Source organism: Lemur catta, chromosome 1 (assembly GCF_020740605.2).
Source record: "Lemur catta isolate mLemCat1 chromosome 1, mLemCat1.pri, whole genome shotgun sequence".
Lineage (NCBI taxonomy): Eukaryota > Metazoa > Chordata > Mammalia > Primates > Lemuridae > Lemur > Lemur catta.
The window spans coordinates 38,269,612-38,286,052 of NC_059128.1; the positions used below are offsets into that span (position 1 = coordinate 38,269,612).

Sequence of the window (16,441 nt, forward strand, 5' to 3'; positions counted from 1 at the left end):
CAGGGTTCAAGTATTCTTAGAAGCATTTATCTGCTAGAAAAGATGTGGTTTTTGATTCCCTTGTGATAAGGTGAATTTCTGTCATTATCATCAAGGCCTCTGTATACGATAGGATTGAATTCCTTCAAGGTCACCCAAAGTCCTCAGAGCACTATAGGATTATTTTGGTACTTTAAGTCTTCTATTTTCTGAAACATTTGGCAATGTCTCAAAGTTTCATCAGAGAAAAAAATAAAATGCACAAAATTTATGGGAAAAAAGTCATAATGGACTATATTTGCCATGGCAATCATATTCTTTAAAGAAATATTCAATATGGAGATATGTATCAATTATTAAGTGAAAGATTTGGCTTCTATTTAAAATGCTCTACTTATATTTCACTGGTTATATATTTGTCTTAGTCATGGCTGGCATAGGTCTGCTTTCCTAACTTTTGTATTACATGTAAAATTAAATGGAAAAAATTTCAAATGTATTAAATCCAACTGTTGTAAACCATTTCTAAATAAAACTTTCTCCTACTAGCTAACACCTTGGTTTCCTTTATTCTTATGATTTTTATTGACTTTTAAAATGTCAATTGGACATTATTTAATGACATTGCTGTAAGTCAACAAAAATGTAACTATTGCCATCCTGTGGTCAGATATTGATATATACATAGTCCCTGCCTTCCGATGGTTTGACTTACAATTTTTCGACTTTATGATGGTGCAAAAGCAATATATATTCAGTAGGTTCCTTGACTCCCGATGGGCTTACATCAGCATAAACCCATCATAAATTGAAAATATCATTAGGTGCTTTTAGTTAGCCCTTACTTCAGCATTATGTAATTCATCCACATAACGAGAAACACTGGTACTCCCTATATTTATTGAAATAAAAAAAAGATAATATCATTAAGTGGAAAACAGACTCTGGACTTAGGACATTTCCAATTTAGGATGGGTTTGTTGAGATGTAACCACATTATAAATCGACAAGCATTTTATATGTGAAACTGAAAACAATGGCACTTTCTTAAAGAGGTATGTTTAGTCTTAAAATCTTCCCAAAAATATTTTCCTATCAATTGAGAAAAATGATTGTTTTATTAGATAACACTCCCCAAGAAAACAAAATTCACTTATAATTTCAAAAAATGATTTTTTAAAAAATACTTAATTAAATGAAATACCATAGACCATAAATGGTAACAGTACTCAGTCAAAGGGCATCAAATCAGTTCTGATATTATCTTAGGAACATTTATTTGCTTATATCTATATATTGCAATAATTAATTTTTAAATCACCATGAGAAGAGTTTTATAGACAATTTTCCATAGGATTCTAAAATATAGTAGTAACACTAATATATTATGGTTAGGTTAAAAAAATAGGAAGGCAAAATTTTGAAAAGTTGGAGCAAAAGAGGAAAAGAAAACAAATGAAAGAGTTAAAACCTAAACCGTATATTGCATAATCTTACCATCTTGAGCATTTCTTGCCAAAACCAAATGCATAGTTACACTTGAAATTATACTGGCATTCACCAATATGCAATCTCTCATATATTAGTTGAAAATTAAATAAAAATCACTGTTATAAAAGAAAAACAGACCATTCCATTGCTCAAAATAGTCCTAATACTTCTTCCTACATTATGGACACAAAGTTTTTAAAAAGAAGAGATCTCAATTTCTACTGCCAAATTTCAGAATTTAGGTTATATAAAATATAAGTGAATAAGAAGCAAGAAGGCAAACAAAGCACAAGGTAACAGCCTTGTATAAACATAAAGACAACATCAAAATGCTTTAATGCTGATTGTGGAATTAAAGTTAACACAATTTTGATAAACACCAGTACAGAAATGTTCATTCATATAATAGCATGTAACATGAGAATCAATTTTTTTACATTATACTTGGTCAATATCACCATATAATACTAAATAGCCCTCACAAAGCACATTAACAGTCATAATTCCTGCCTTTAGCATATTATAATTTCAAACAGACCTATATGTAGATAGAAAAGACACTGACATTCAATTGCGCAAGAACCAAAAGGTATTAATAAGATTAAAGGGAAAACACCAGGTAAGAGTTTTTAAAATCCATTAGAAATAGTGCTTATTGGTAAAAAGAACTAATTTACAGTCAAATATGACGCCAGATTCTTCATCCAAATGGACTAAATGAGAAAAAAACAAAAAAACTTAGAGACAAGAGTAGGACATATATAAAAGCAAAGAATTCTCATTATATATTTGTTCAATATCAGAACAAATATCAAACTATTATATTATTACATGAAAACAAGTCTTACCTTGTTGCTGTGAAGGTGAAATATCAGATTTACTTCTTACATGTATTAAACGACTTTGTGCCGGTTTGTGTTCAACTTGCTTAATATCCTGCTCTTGCTTTTGTTGGTACTAAATAATTTAAGACATGAAGTCGTAATATTATTTTTTAAGTTACTTAAAAAAATTTAAGTAGTCAAATTATTCAGGTGTTTATTATATAAAAATTTAATATTATAAAAGGCTTATCTTCTAATTGCCTTTTTTGTCATTATTTATTAGCACTTCTACCAATAGGTGATGGAATACATATTACAAAAGAAATTACAAAAAAAACTTAAACATTTAGATAATATACACATATTTCAAATATTCAAGTCATTTCTGCCTATTTCTACTTGAGTATTCAGAGCTACTTATAAATTGAGCTATTCTAGATTTATATATACATGATGGATTTAGACAGGATAAGAACTTAATTTGACTGCAAACTCCTCCATATAGCCATCTTTTGCATAAAATAAAAATTTGCATAATGCACTGCAATTTTCGAAGAGCTTTTATATATAGTAACATGTTTTAATTCTCACAAGTGTGAGTTGGTATTGTTATCCTGTTTGCCATTCAAGAAACATGTGCTCCACATCATAAACCCCATCATCTCTCTTCCTTACTTATAACCTAATGAAATTAATTTGAGATTTATAATAGTCATAAATCTCACAATCACACATTACAAATTGTGATGACTTTAGCCATTTTCTTTCTTCCCTTTGTTTTATGAGCTTAATTATGAATGAGTCCCTGAAAACAGCTATAAGATATACTTTAACAGGAGCTTCAAAAAACATCTCTGGACCCTTATCAATAGATACAACCAGGGCCGGGCTCGGTGGCTCATGCCTATAATCCTACCACTCTGGGAGGCTGAGGTGGGAGGATCGCTTGAACTCAGGAGTTCGAGACCAGCCTGAGCAAGACAAGATCCCATCTGTATTTAAAAAAAAAAAAAATAGATACAACCAGAATCTGAAACACCTGTTCACGTGGACTCAAATGTAACCACTCCAGCTCTTGCAGACACCTCTATATCTACAGGTAAAAATGAGTGGCTTTAGAATGCAGTAATAACAACTAGCCTTAATTTTGGTCTTTTAAGTAGTTTAGAGCCATTAGTTAGGTAGCTTTTTGCCTTGAAGGAAATATTTTGATGTGTATTTCTAAGATGGGTACTATGACTATCTTTGGCTCTGCTAAGACTTAGAACCTCTTTATTGGTTCCCTTACTTACCCACAGTGAATCAGAGCTGTGAAAACAGGAGCTAACCTGCCTGTGTTCAAATCTAGCTAAGTTATTTTCTAGCTTTGACCTTGGGCAAGTTACTTAACTTCTCAATACCTTGATTTCCTCATTCATACGATGGGAATAATAATAACAACTGCCTCATTAGGTTGTTATAAGGATTAAATGAGTTAAAATATGTAAAGAACGTAGAACAGCATCTGGCAGAAAAAGCACTATAAATAAGTGGGTGCTGTTATTATTTGATACTAGTAACTATACTTCCCCAGTAGCTAAAGAAATCTAAGAAAGGAATTTTTTGAGGCCCATTCTTCTGGTAACACTTCATATAATAGTTTTATTTATTTATTTATTTATTTATTCATTTTATTTATTTTTTTGAGGCAGAGTCTCATTCTGTTGCCCAGGCTAGAGTGCTATGGCATCAGCCTAGCTCACAGCAACCTCAAACTCCTGGGCTCAAGCGATCCTCCTGCCTCAGCCTCCCGAGTAGCTGGGACTACAGGCATGCGCCACCATGCCCAGCTAATTTTTTCTATATATATTTTTAGCTTTCCAGATCATTTCTTTCTATTTTTAGTAGAGATGGGGTCTTGCTATTGCTCAGGCTGCTCTTGAACTCCTGAGCTCAAACAATCCGTCTGCCTCGGCCTCCCAGAGTGCTAGGATTACGGGCGTGAGCCACTGTGCCCGCCCAGCCACTTGACAGTCTTTTAAGTTTTAAATATTCTAATGAGTATGTAGTGGTATCTCACTGTAGCTTTAATTTGCATTTTCCTAATGACTAAGGATGTTGAGAATCTTTTCATGTGCTTATTTGCCATTCATATATCTTCTTTGGGTGAAGTATCTGTCTAAATATTTTGTTCATTTTTAATTGGATTGTTTGTTTTCTTAATATTGAGTTCAGTAAGTTCTTTATATAGTCTGGATACAAGTCTTTTATCAGGTAAGTGACTTGCAAATATTTTCTCCCAGTTTGTGGCTTGCCTTTTCATTCTCCTAACAGTGTGTTTTGAAGAGCAGAAGTCTTTATTTTTGATAAGACCAACTTCAAAAATTTTTTTCATCAATAGTCGTGCTTTTGGTATCATATTCCCCAAATTTTTGCCTAACTCTTGGTCACAAAAATTTTTCTTTTATATACAAGTTATGAATAGGTATTTGTTCATTATTAACTAGTTTTTCCTAATCTTTGTTTGGTCACAGGTTGGTAATACTGAATCCTACATAATGGTGTGTTCCATAAACAAATCTTTATCTTACATTATTGTTTTCTTCCACAACAGCATGCAATGCTGCACAATACCATGCAATGAATACTTAATGAATAATTAATCTACAATGAGAAATGAATTCCCAGTATACAAATACAAAACTGTATTTAATAACATGAACATTTTTTAGATTAACATCTTGAAGACTAGCACTTGGGAAGCTGAGGTGGGAGGACTGCTTAAGCTCAGGAGTTTGAGACAAGCCTGAGCAAGAGTGAGACCCCATCTCTACTAAAAATAAAAAAATTAGGTGGTCATCATGGTGCACACCTGTTGTCCCAGCTATTCAGGAACCTGAGGCAGGAGGATTGCTTGAGCCCAGGAGTTTGAGGTTACAGTGAGCTGTGATGATGTCACTGCATTCTACCTAGGGCAACAAAGCGAGACTGTCTCAAAAAAAAAAATCTTGGAGAGCAATTATGCTATATTTTCTGTACATAATATTGCATGGGCCATTGGCTTCACTAGGTGTGAAATTTTTTATGGTTTCATGGAACACATTTTACAAATTTTAATGTAATAAACATTTCTTGTGTTCCAATTATGTGCAAATTACTGAGCTAGGTATTACATGGAGATACAGAGATGCAAATGATAATAGCTACCACACTAAGCACCAGACATTTTATATATATATATATATATACACACATATATATATATTATTTTTATCCTTTAAAGATGAGGAAATCAAGATTTAAAAGAGGTTAAGTAATGTCTCCAAGGGCACAGATAGAAACTGGATAAGATAAGATTTAAAAATAGGCTTGAGTTAGTAAATAAAGGAGGCATGATGTGAGGCTGTCTGACTGGAAAGACTATGTTCTTGACAGAGTTCTATGTTAAGGCAATATTGTTGCAAGTCTCATTTAAAGTACAAGTGCTATTAATTTAGTACCTGAGAAAAATCTTCAGCGGCTACTGGTAAATTAACATCATTTTCTTGTGCTGGCAGAAGTGTTGTGGGAAGAACAAAGTTAGAATTTGGCTGCAATTCCAATTCTCCCAAACTCATTGGACCATGACTAGCACATGAATCTTCATCAATACCACCTGTTATCAAAAATGTAAACCAAAAGATCGATTGTTAAATTTATTTTAGAAAAAGAACAAGTAATTGACTGAAACTTACCAATATTTCTCACCTGCTGAATTAGAAATAACAGTGTACTTCAAACAAGAACACCTGGTACCCAGCCTTCATTGCAATTAAAATCAAAGCTCATGTAGAATGCAAAAAGTACTTATATTCAAACAAATCCACTAAATATTCCAAGTTCCAATCAACAAGTTGTCCATGTAACTGATCCCCATCCCCCTTTGCACACACCAACTCCTAACACTCCTGTTTACCTCTTCTATCACTAAGCATCAATAGAATATTTTCTATCTACAATGTAGTCTTAGGCCAGATGCAGTGGCTCACACCTGTAATCCCAGCACTTTGGGAGGCCGAGGCAGGAGGATCGCCTGAGCCCAGGAGTTTGAGACCAGCCTAGGCAACATGGTGAGATCCTTCTCTACAAAAAATAAGAAAAATTAGCCAGGTGTGTGCCTGTAGTTCCAGCTACTAGGGAGGCTGACGCAGGAGGATTGCTTGAGGTTGCCGTGAGCTATGATGATGCCACTGTACTCTAGCCTGGGTGACAGAGCGAGACCTTGGGGGTCAGGGTGGAGGGAGAGAGGGAAGTAATCTTAAAGTAAAGGGCAACTTCTCAGTTAGAAAATGTTGGTAGTGCTTAGCTCTGTTCTGTAGGTACTTTTCTCCAAAAGATCAAGCTCCTCTTTTTCCCATCTAAATGGCATCTCAACCAAATCAATAAAAAGAAGACAAAAGCAGAGATATCCATGCATCTAATAATAATATTACTGTACATTTGCATTGTACTTTACATTCCAAGCACGAAAGTGTACATTATCTCATTTCATTTGAACTTCACAATCATTATGTAAGGTAGGCAGGTCAGATAGTATTATGGTCATGCAGTATTATGGAACATAAGTACCATCTTTCACTGACAAAACTAAGATTCAAAGAAGTAACTTTCCAAAAATCAGAGAGCTAAAAAGAAGCAAAGAGGAATTAAGTCACTGTTCTTTATTTCACATTCTTGCTAAAATATTTCTAAGAAAATTCTATTTTTCCTAATTAATGGCAACCTTTTAAATATAGCATAGTGTAGTATATCTCATTTTAATCAACAGAAATAGACCTGAAGAGTTATATATAAACTAAATTGTTTTAAGTGAAATGATATTTTAAGACACCATGAATATTTTCCATTTAAAGGCAATCTGCTGATGATTTCCTTGTAGCAAATAATCACACTCCGATCTTTTTATGTTAATCTAGGTTTTTAAGGGGCTTTTGCATAAAGCAAACTATATCCACTGAGTTTTAATTTATGCCTTCATAGTATTCAATCTGTATAAAACAATTTGTCAAAACAATTACCTGGTTAATTCTCATTTAATTATCTAGCATAAGATTAATTTAAATAATGATAATTCCCATAATTTAGAGTAACTAATTAACTAGGCCTTATATTTGCCTCTTTATATTATGATAAATATATATTTATATTCTTATGTCTAACATTTTCCTAAGACTGTTGGGCAAATGAATTAAGAGAAAAGAATTAGCACATAAATGATGAAAGAGAAGATATTAAAAATTCTTTTTGCTGATGATACGGTATATACCTAGAAAATCCAAGAGACTATAATGAGAAAAAAGAACTCCATTAGAATTAATAAGAGAATTTGGTAATGTGACTGGATACCAGACAGATACATAAAAATGATAGTTTTTCTCTATATTACAGCAACCTAACCAAGCCATGGAAACAGAGAAAGTATAAAATATAGAAATAACTATGTAAAAAAAGTTTAATTATATGGCAAAAAGTCATAAGTAATGTCAATGAACAAAATATAAATTTATATATATATATTTATATATAAAAATATATTTGCAATACAGTTAATAGAAAACATCTAAAATATGGAAATAGCTTTAAAAGTTATAAAAAAAATTATAACCTCACAGATGGGAAAAGAACTTAGTAAGAGCAAATCCAAATAGCCAACAAACATAAGAATGAGAAGACATATAGAGTCACCAGAAGTCAGAAACATATCTTTATATTTCGACTAACAAAAGAGAAAAAACAAGGCAGGGGATTACTTGAGGCCAGGAGTTCACGACCAGCCTGGGCAACATAGTGAGACCCCATGTCTGCCTGCCTGTCTGTCTCTGTCTGTCTCTGTCTCTGTCTCTCTCTGTCTCTCTCTCTCTCTCTCTCTCTCTTTCTCTCTCTCTCTCTATATATAAAGCAATAAACACAATTTCAGTAGGGGATACAGGCAAAGGGCTCTAATAAATGGCTATTAAATTAGTTTAAACTTTTAAGAAAGCAACTTGGCATTATATATTTTAAAATTAAAGGTATATTTGCCCTTGGATCCAGTAACTACTCCTGGGAAGATACTCTATAAATATAAAATCCAACAATATGGTAGGACATATGTGTGTGAATAAGATAAATATCTGTCAATAGAGAAATAACTGAATAAATTATTGGAAATCCACACTGTAAGGTTTTATCCAATCATTAAAAAGAATGAATTTAAGTAATACCAGTTTACCTAGAGTAATCTACAGGATTTACTGGGTAAAAAATAAAATTCAGGCAAGTGTGCATGACACGATCTCAAGTTGTAAAATAATGTCAATCACAAATATCATATATATTGCATGTGTGCATGTGTGTATAATTATATGCATAAGAAAAAACCAGAAGGTTATATACCAGAATCTTAACATGAGCTACCTGGGGTAAGGCATACATGGATGGGACAGGAGAAAATGTGGGGTGGAGGGCACTCAAAAAGTACATAATAGCTTTCAAATCATATAACACCCTATCACTTAACAGATATTTACTATGTACTATGCATTACCTATCCCGCTAGATGTCAGGGATATAATAGTGAACAAGATAAAGTCCCCACCCTTACATGAGATTACAAAATCAATATGATAAAAGAAATATTAGCCAAGCAACCTTAAAGGATTATACAGAGTACATATGACAGGCCTCTAAAGTGATATGGGGTCAGAAAAGGATTCCATAACAGCAGTCATAACAATACAGAACTTGCTGTGTCTTCTAACAAGCTCAAAGTATGCTCATTGAGTGTGGGTGTCCTATCTGTATAATGTAAGTTACACCTTTGTAAGACGAACACTTAAAATATTATTTCATTCAAGTCAAATTTAATTTAATTAATTGTAACTTGAAATCCCTAATTTTACTTTCCTAGAATCTTATTGTCATGGAAAGCAATCGTGGGAGACTTTCAGAGAAGACTAAGTTCACCTGCAATTACTAGTGCCAACAGCAGTTTTTAGTCTGGGATGTCTAATAGATTATTCCATTTGTATGAAAGCCAATGGCACCTCAAATTCAACATGTATAAAACCCCACTCACCCTATTTCCTCCTAATTCTGTCCTCCTTCCATATCTCTGTAAATGAATGGGATGACCATCTAGCCAACCGTTCTAGCCAGAAACCTGGGGATTTCTTAGGCTTTTCCATTCTTTTACACCTCGCACATTCAAACTAAGTCCCATCCATTCTTCTTCTTTTTTTCTTTTTTATTTCAGCATATTACGGGGGTACAAATGTTTAGGTTATGTATATTTCCCTTGCCCCACCCAAGTCAGAGCTTCAAGCTTGTCCATCCCCCAGACAGTGTGCACCGCACCCATTAGGTGTGTATATACCCATCCCCTCCTCCCCCCCACCTCCCCGACATGGATGAATGTTATTACTATATATGCACTTAAGTGTTGATCAGTTAAAACCAATCTGATGGTGAGTACATGTCTCCTTCTTAACTGTCTCTCAAATCTCCCTTTTTATATATCCTCACTGCTGAATACTGTCTCATCAGGTTTACTTTAATAGTTGTCTGATCAGGCTCCTTGCTTTCCAACTTTTCCAGTCTATCCATCATATTGTACCTCAGGTGATCTCCCTGAATAAAAGGTAAATATGATCATATCACTCATTTACTTATAATCCTTAATGGATTCATGAATCTCACATGACATTCAGAAGTGATAAAAATTCAAGCCTGAATTTTCCATGGGAATAAATACAAAGTAAGATTGGCATTATTTCCCATTGCGTACACAAATGAATCCTTACTATCTTAGAGTAAATCCTAAAACTCCTTGATATATTACCCAGAGTTTTTCATGACCTAGTTTCTACTCACTACTGCAATCCCACTACATCCTAAGCTCTAATTCACCGACAAAGTACTATATTTCCCTGATCAACCCTTGCTATTTCTTGACTTTGTCCCATCTCATTGCGTATTCTACCTGGAAGGCCCCTCCTCACTTACCATGTGGCAATCATCTATCCATCTTTGAATACTCACTCGAGTAAGACTCTCCTCATCTATGAATTCTTTCCTGAATGCCCTCTCCAACTACAGTTGACCTGTACCCCAAGTCTACATGGACTTCTTCACAATAACTACAGTAATTTATCATGTTTTTTACCTTCTCATCTACTACCACTACTAGAGAAAAAACTCATTGTGAAAAGGCCTTACCAGGTTTCATATTCCTACCACTTAGCACATGCTCAGAATATAGTAGGCACTCAAAAATGTCTTCTAAATGAATAAGTGAATGAACAAACTGTAACATTCTTATCATAATTCACCATCTGGCTAATTCCTTTAAGATTCAGTTTCACATCAGTTCTTGTGGGAAACCTTTTCTAAGCCCTCACATGTGGGTTGAGTTCCTCCTCTCCACTGCCACAGCAGTCTGTGGTGTTGTACTACACACACAATATTATAATTATTTATTTCTCCCACGCTAGTTTGTAAACTTTCTTGAGAGAGACATTTTTTGTCTCTGAATTTTGAGTGCTTAACATGGTACTAATACAGTACCAGGTACACAGCAGGTATTCAATATAGGTTTTCTGAGTAAATGAAGAGCTGTGATTGATAGTACATCCCAGGGTCCACATAGCTCACTCAAAACATCAGTTTACATTTTAGGGTTCCCAAGACAATTTCTCAAAGCTGATTTTGCATCTTTTAGTTACTCAACCCAGCCTGAGAGCTTCAGAAATGGAGGCAGGAGCAGGGGACTAAGGTTGCAAGTAGGACACTTCCTGAAAATTAGCAGGGGTGGGGACAGGCAAAGTAAGAACAGATGAGCCTCTATAAGCAAAGTTATTAAAAATCAAGTTATAAGGCATGATATTAGCCACCAGCAGAAAATCTTGAAACAAGAGGAACATATTAGTTCTCTAGAGGCACAGTTCTTTTAGGCAACTGTGGATAGTTTCTCATTCTATTAAATATATATCAGATGGTACTTTCACATACACCAAGCATTATTAAACGGAACAACACTTACCATATACCAGACACTGTGCTTACTACTTTACCTGCATTGTCACTTACTGTCCCTAATAAACTTATGAGGCAGAAACTATTAATATTACCTCCAAGATAGCCCCAATTATCCCTGCTTCCTAGTATTCTCATCTTTTTGGAGTTCCCGCTTATATTGCTCCAGGATTGGTCTGGGTTATCAATGGAAAATGACAGAATTGATGGTATGTCACTTTGGAGATTAGGTTATAAAAGACACTGTGGGTTCCATCGTGATTGCTCATTTTCTTCTTGGGTCAACCACTCCCAGGGAAGCTTGTTACCATGTCATGAACAGCCCTAGAGAAGTTCGTGTGATGAGGAAGTGAGGCCTCTTTCCAATAGCCACATGAATGAACTTGGAAAGCTGATCCTCCAACTCTAGTCAAGCCTTCAGGTGACCTCAGTCAAAGCCATCAGCTTCACTGCAACCTCAGAAGAGATCCTGACAACCACCCTGTTAAGCCACTACTGGATTCGGGACTTTCAGAGTTTTAGCGTTGTGTGAGATAATAAATGTTTGTTGCTTTCAGCTGCTAAATTTGGGGGTAATTTGTTACACAGCAATAGATAACTAATGTCACCACCACTTGGTAGATGAAGAAATATGGGTTGAGGAACATGAAGTTACGTGACCAAAGATACCCAGAGCTGGAATTCAAACCCAAATTCTAAAAGCCCAGACTCTTAGCTTCTCTGCTATACTGCCTCATATATATGCTCAATCTTATGTTTTGACACCTTACTTATTATTTTTTCCAATTAAATTAAACAAATACCTACAATATGTCTAACATTAAAAATGCACTGTACCACAAGTAATCTGCTAGGTACTACCTGAGGTATAACGAAGGACTGGATAGGATTTTATTCCATAACAATTTAACAAGTACCTTGCTGTTCCCAAGTATCTCATAGCTCTCAAATGATCGGTGAGAGCCATCTAGTGTCAATTTTGTTTAATTGCAATCCGCACAGTTAGCGGTATATAAAGTCACTTTTTTATGCCATTTGAATCCTACTAATTTGAAAGAATGTAAACAATTTAGTACCCTCATTATGTGTACAAAATGATACATAATGCCAATCTTCACATTTTTTCCCATGGAAAATTCAGCCTTGAATTTCTCTCAATTCTAAATGATATAAGGTATTCATTCAATATAAAACTAACACTCTAAATACTGTATACCAATGTTTTTCTAACTTCAAGCATTTCTATTTCTGATTTCTGACAAATCTGCATAGCTATAGAAGTTTCTTTTAAGAGAATGCAACAAAGGGCGTGGAAAAATCAGTAATGAGAATATAGTCAATCTTCATTAAATTGCAAATTATATATACGCAAATTTACCTACACTTGCTAAAATTTATTTGTAACCCGAAAATCAATACTTGCAGAACCTTTGTGGTCATTGAACATATGTATAGTAGTAGAAAACTTGCATCACCTGCTGTGCACTTTCCTAGTTGAGGTTGAACAACGACAAATTCTGCCTTCTTATTTCAGCTCTTATACTGTAAAGAAGTGACCTTTTCACAGTATATTCAATTCTGTGTTTTTCACATTTTGTGCTTTTTTTTTTTTTTTGGTGATTTCACTGTTTAAAATGGCCCCCAAGCATAGTGCTCAGGTACTGTCCAGTGTTCCTATGCACAAGAAGGCTGTGATGTGCCTTATGGAGAAAATATGTATGTTAGATAAGATTCTTTCAGGCATGAGTTATAGTGCTGGATAGTTTAATGGCTATGAGTTCAGTATTAATGAATCAACAATACATATAAGACTGCTTTAAACAGAAACACACATAAAACAAGGATATGTATCGATAAGCTGATAAAAAATATTATCGGCCGGGCGCAGTGGCTCATGCCTGTAATCCTAGCCCTCTGGGAGGCCGAGGCGGGTGGATCGCTCGAGGTCAGGAGTTCAAGACCAGCCTGAGCGAGACCCCGTCTCTACTAAAAATAAAAGAAATTATCTGGAAAACTAAAAATATATATAGAAAAAATTAGCCAGGCATGGTGGCGCATGCCTGTAGTCCTAGCTACTTGGGAGGCTGAGGCAGTAGGATCGCTTAAGCCCAGGAGTTTGAGGTTGCTGTGAGCTAGGCTGACGCCACGGCACTCACTCTAGCCCGGGCAACAGAGCGAGACCCTGTCTCAAAAAAAAAAAATATTACCATCAGAGGCTCACAGGAACTTAACTCTGTATTTCCCCTAGGAGCAATGGTTCAGTATTTGCTAATATGTTTGGGGTGACTATAAAAATAACTACCACAGATAAGAATTAACTGTATATGCTACTGATTGGTATTTTCTGTTCTATCCTTATTTCCAAAATGTTACAGCAGAAAGTTTAGTTATTCAAGTTCTAAAATAGCCCTGAGTGCACTGAACACTGTGTCTGAAATTCACAAAAAGAATAAATTTCTATAGTATTATCTAATTTAACCTTGTCCTAAACAAGATCTGTTATGTCAGTTTTGATGACCTAGTCATATTTTTCTAGTATACATTAAAATAATCACTATTAAAAATTTTTATGTGTATGTATGTGTATTACCAAAATTATCTCATGCACCACCCAATGGTTCATGTACCAACACTGATACATGAAACACATTTGGGGAAACACTGTTATATATATCATACAAAAAGTTATTACCAAACTTTTCAATTGTGAACATTCCTTCTAATAAAGAAATTTTGCAAGCATCCATCTGAAAATAATTATACTTTTCTCAATTCAGATTAGGAATACTACTATAGATTATAATACAAAACAGAATACAGCATTCAGCATGGAAATAGTACAAAGAAAGTGTGATGGGATGTAAAGTGAATATTCTAATAGATGACACTGCAAGAAATAATATTTTAATGTATACCTGAAACTGTATCAAATTGCTGAGATAATGGCTTAGAATCACACTGTTGATTCAAAGTCTGTGCATTAGCAACAGGCTGCTGCCCACAGAAAGAAAGTCCCAGTGAGATGTTCTCTGTGGCTGCTGTCAGCCTGGGCCTTTGTCCTTCACTAAGTTCACCCACGCTGTTTTCCAAGTCCTTTAAAAAGGAGAAACAATTATTAAAACAATTATATTAAAATCAAGTCAAAACAGGAAATATTTGTCAAATATCATGATCCATACCACTTGACTGATTAAAAGGTATTTTAGAAAGTGTTTATTATGCTACATACACAAAAAGTTTAAAAAGTTGATTTAATAAAGCATCTAGTGACAGGTTTTGTTTTTAATATATTTTATGAAGTTAAATATTATCTGTTTTCAACTTCTAATTAAATAGCAATAAAACATATACGAAAAATTCTAACACAATTTAAACACTAAATGTTGGCACACATTACACATTGTTTATATGCCTTAAAATTAGAATAACATCAGATCTAAGGTCCTTTGATAGGAAAAGAAAGAAAAAAATTAGAATAACACAAAATTTCTCTTTCTTTGTGAGTAAAAATTGCCTAGAGTTTGTTAATATGAACTTTACAATTAAACTAAGGAGGAGAATAATCATATACCTTAAATAGAATAAAGATTACCCCTATATAAATAATTACATTTTTTATAAATACAGATTGAAGAAGACTATTTTAATCATATTTAATAAAATTATTTTTCCTGGAAAAGTATAAAGTATAAAAAGTACAAATATGTTTTTTAATCAAATATATAAAATTAATGAAAAACTAAAAAGAAGGACTTTTATTTTCTTTCTGTATTAAAAATTATATACCCTAATCACAAGTACATTTTGTGACTTGAAGATACTCTAATTAAATGAGTTCACTAATCAAGAACTGAATAAAAATTCCAATATCCAAAAGCTTCCATGTTTCTCATTTAAAAGGGGCTTAATTTCAACCAAGTTGTTTTTTTTTTTACTAGAATATATGAAGAAATCACTGCTGAAACATCTTTCGTGATTCTATTGACTATAAAATAAAATCTAAACTCCTTAGCTCAACATTCAAGATTCTCTTCAATTTTTTCTCATTTTCCCCTATACATTTTTATCTCCCCCCTTATTCCCTTAGCTTCACTCTTCTTTAGGAATGCCACTTGCTTCAACATCCTTTAAATCTGCAGTCCCCAACCCCCCCACCCCGGGCTGTAGACTAGTACCAGTCCATGGCCTGTTAGGAACTGTGCCGCAGAGCAGGAGGTGAGAGGCATGGGAGTGAGCAAAGCTTTATCTGTGTTTACAGCTGTTCCCCATCTCTTGCATCACTGCCTAAGCTCTGGCTCCTGTCAGATCAGGGGCAGCATTAGATTCTCATAGGAGTGCAAATCCTACTGTAACCTGTGCATGTGAGGTATCTAGGTTGTGTACTCCTTATGAGAATCTAATGCCTGATGATCTGAGGTGGAGCTGAGGCAGTGATGAAGCACGGGGAGTGGCTGCAAATACAGACTATCACTAGCAGAGAGGTTTGACTGCACAATAAATGTAATGTGCTTGAATCATTCCAAAACCATCTCCACCACCCCCAGTCCATAGAAAAATTGTCTTCCTAGAAACTAGTCCCTGGTGCCAAAAAGGTTGGGGACTGCTGCTTGAAATAGAAAAATATTGTTTTTCAATTAATATGAAATCCCTTGGAGACTCTTGGGCAATGTTTAGAATGAATGATGGCAGATATGCTTTCCCAAGAAATTAATCAGAAATATTTCACAGTATCTATATTACCCTGCCATCACCATATATAACATTATGCAATGTACAATACCTTCTCTACTGTGAATCTATTTTCTAAGGCACTTGTAACAGCTGAACTATTTAACACCTTAAGAATACTCTATGACCCTACTGAAGACTTAGCTTGCCTGTTTACAAAATGCTCTCATAAGTATCTATCAGTTTTGTATTATACTCAAAGGTTAGACTCACGGCAATTCTAAATTAGGCTGTCTGTAATCTAGAGTAATATACCTATTCCATCTACATAAATGTAGATGTTCTACTAACTATAGAAGTGAAAAGAAACCATAGATTCTGGGAAGTAAAGTAAAAATCATGAAGAACCAGTAGGAAAGACTGACAGCTAACTTGAACTGGTATGCTTG

The 16,441-nt window shown here is 34.4% G+C and overlaps 1 protein-coding gene across 4 annotated transcripts in view; it reads right to left on the bottom strand.

The window, feature by feature from the left end:
• Positions 1-16,441, bottom strand: part of KIAA0586 (KIAA0586 ortholog) — a 102,002-nt gene that overhangs the window by 25,066 nt on the left and 60,495 nt on the right. For 3 of the 4 annotated variants that reach the window (XM_045566468.1, XM_045566448.1, XM_045566439.1), the window contains exons 28-30: positions 14,240-14,417; positions 5,774-5,928; positions 2,319-2,427 (exon numbers count right to left, since the gene is read on the bottom strand). In XM_045566468.1, coding sequence (XP_045422424.1) covers positions 2,319-2,427; positions 5,774-5,928; positions 14,240-14,417 — 442 coding nt within the window. The remainder of the gene's footprint in view (positions 1-2,318; positions 2,428-5,773; positions 5,929-14,239; positions 14,418-16,441) is intronic. The other variant, XM_045566458.1, reaches the window with a different exon arrangement.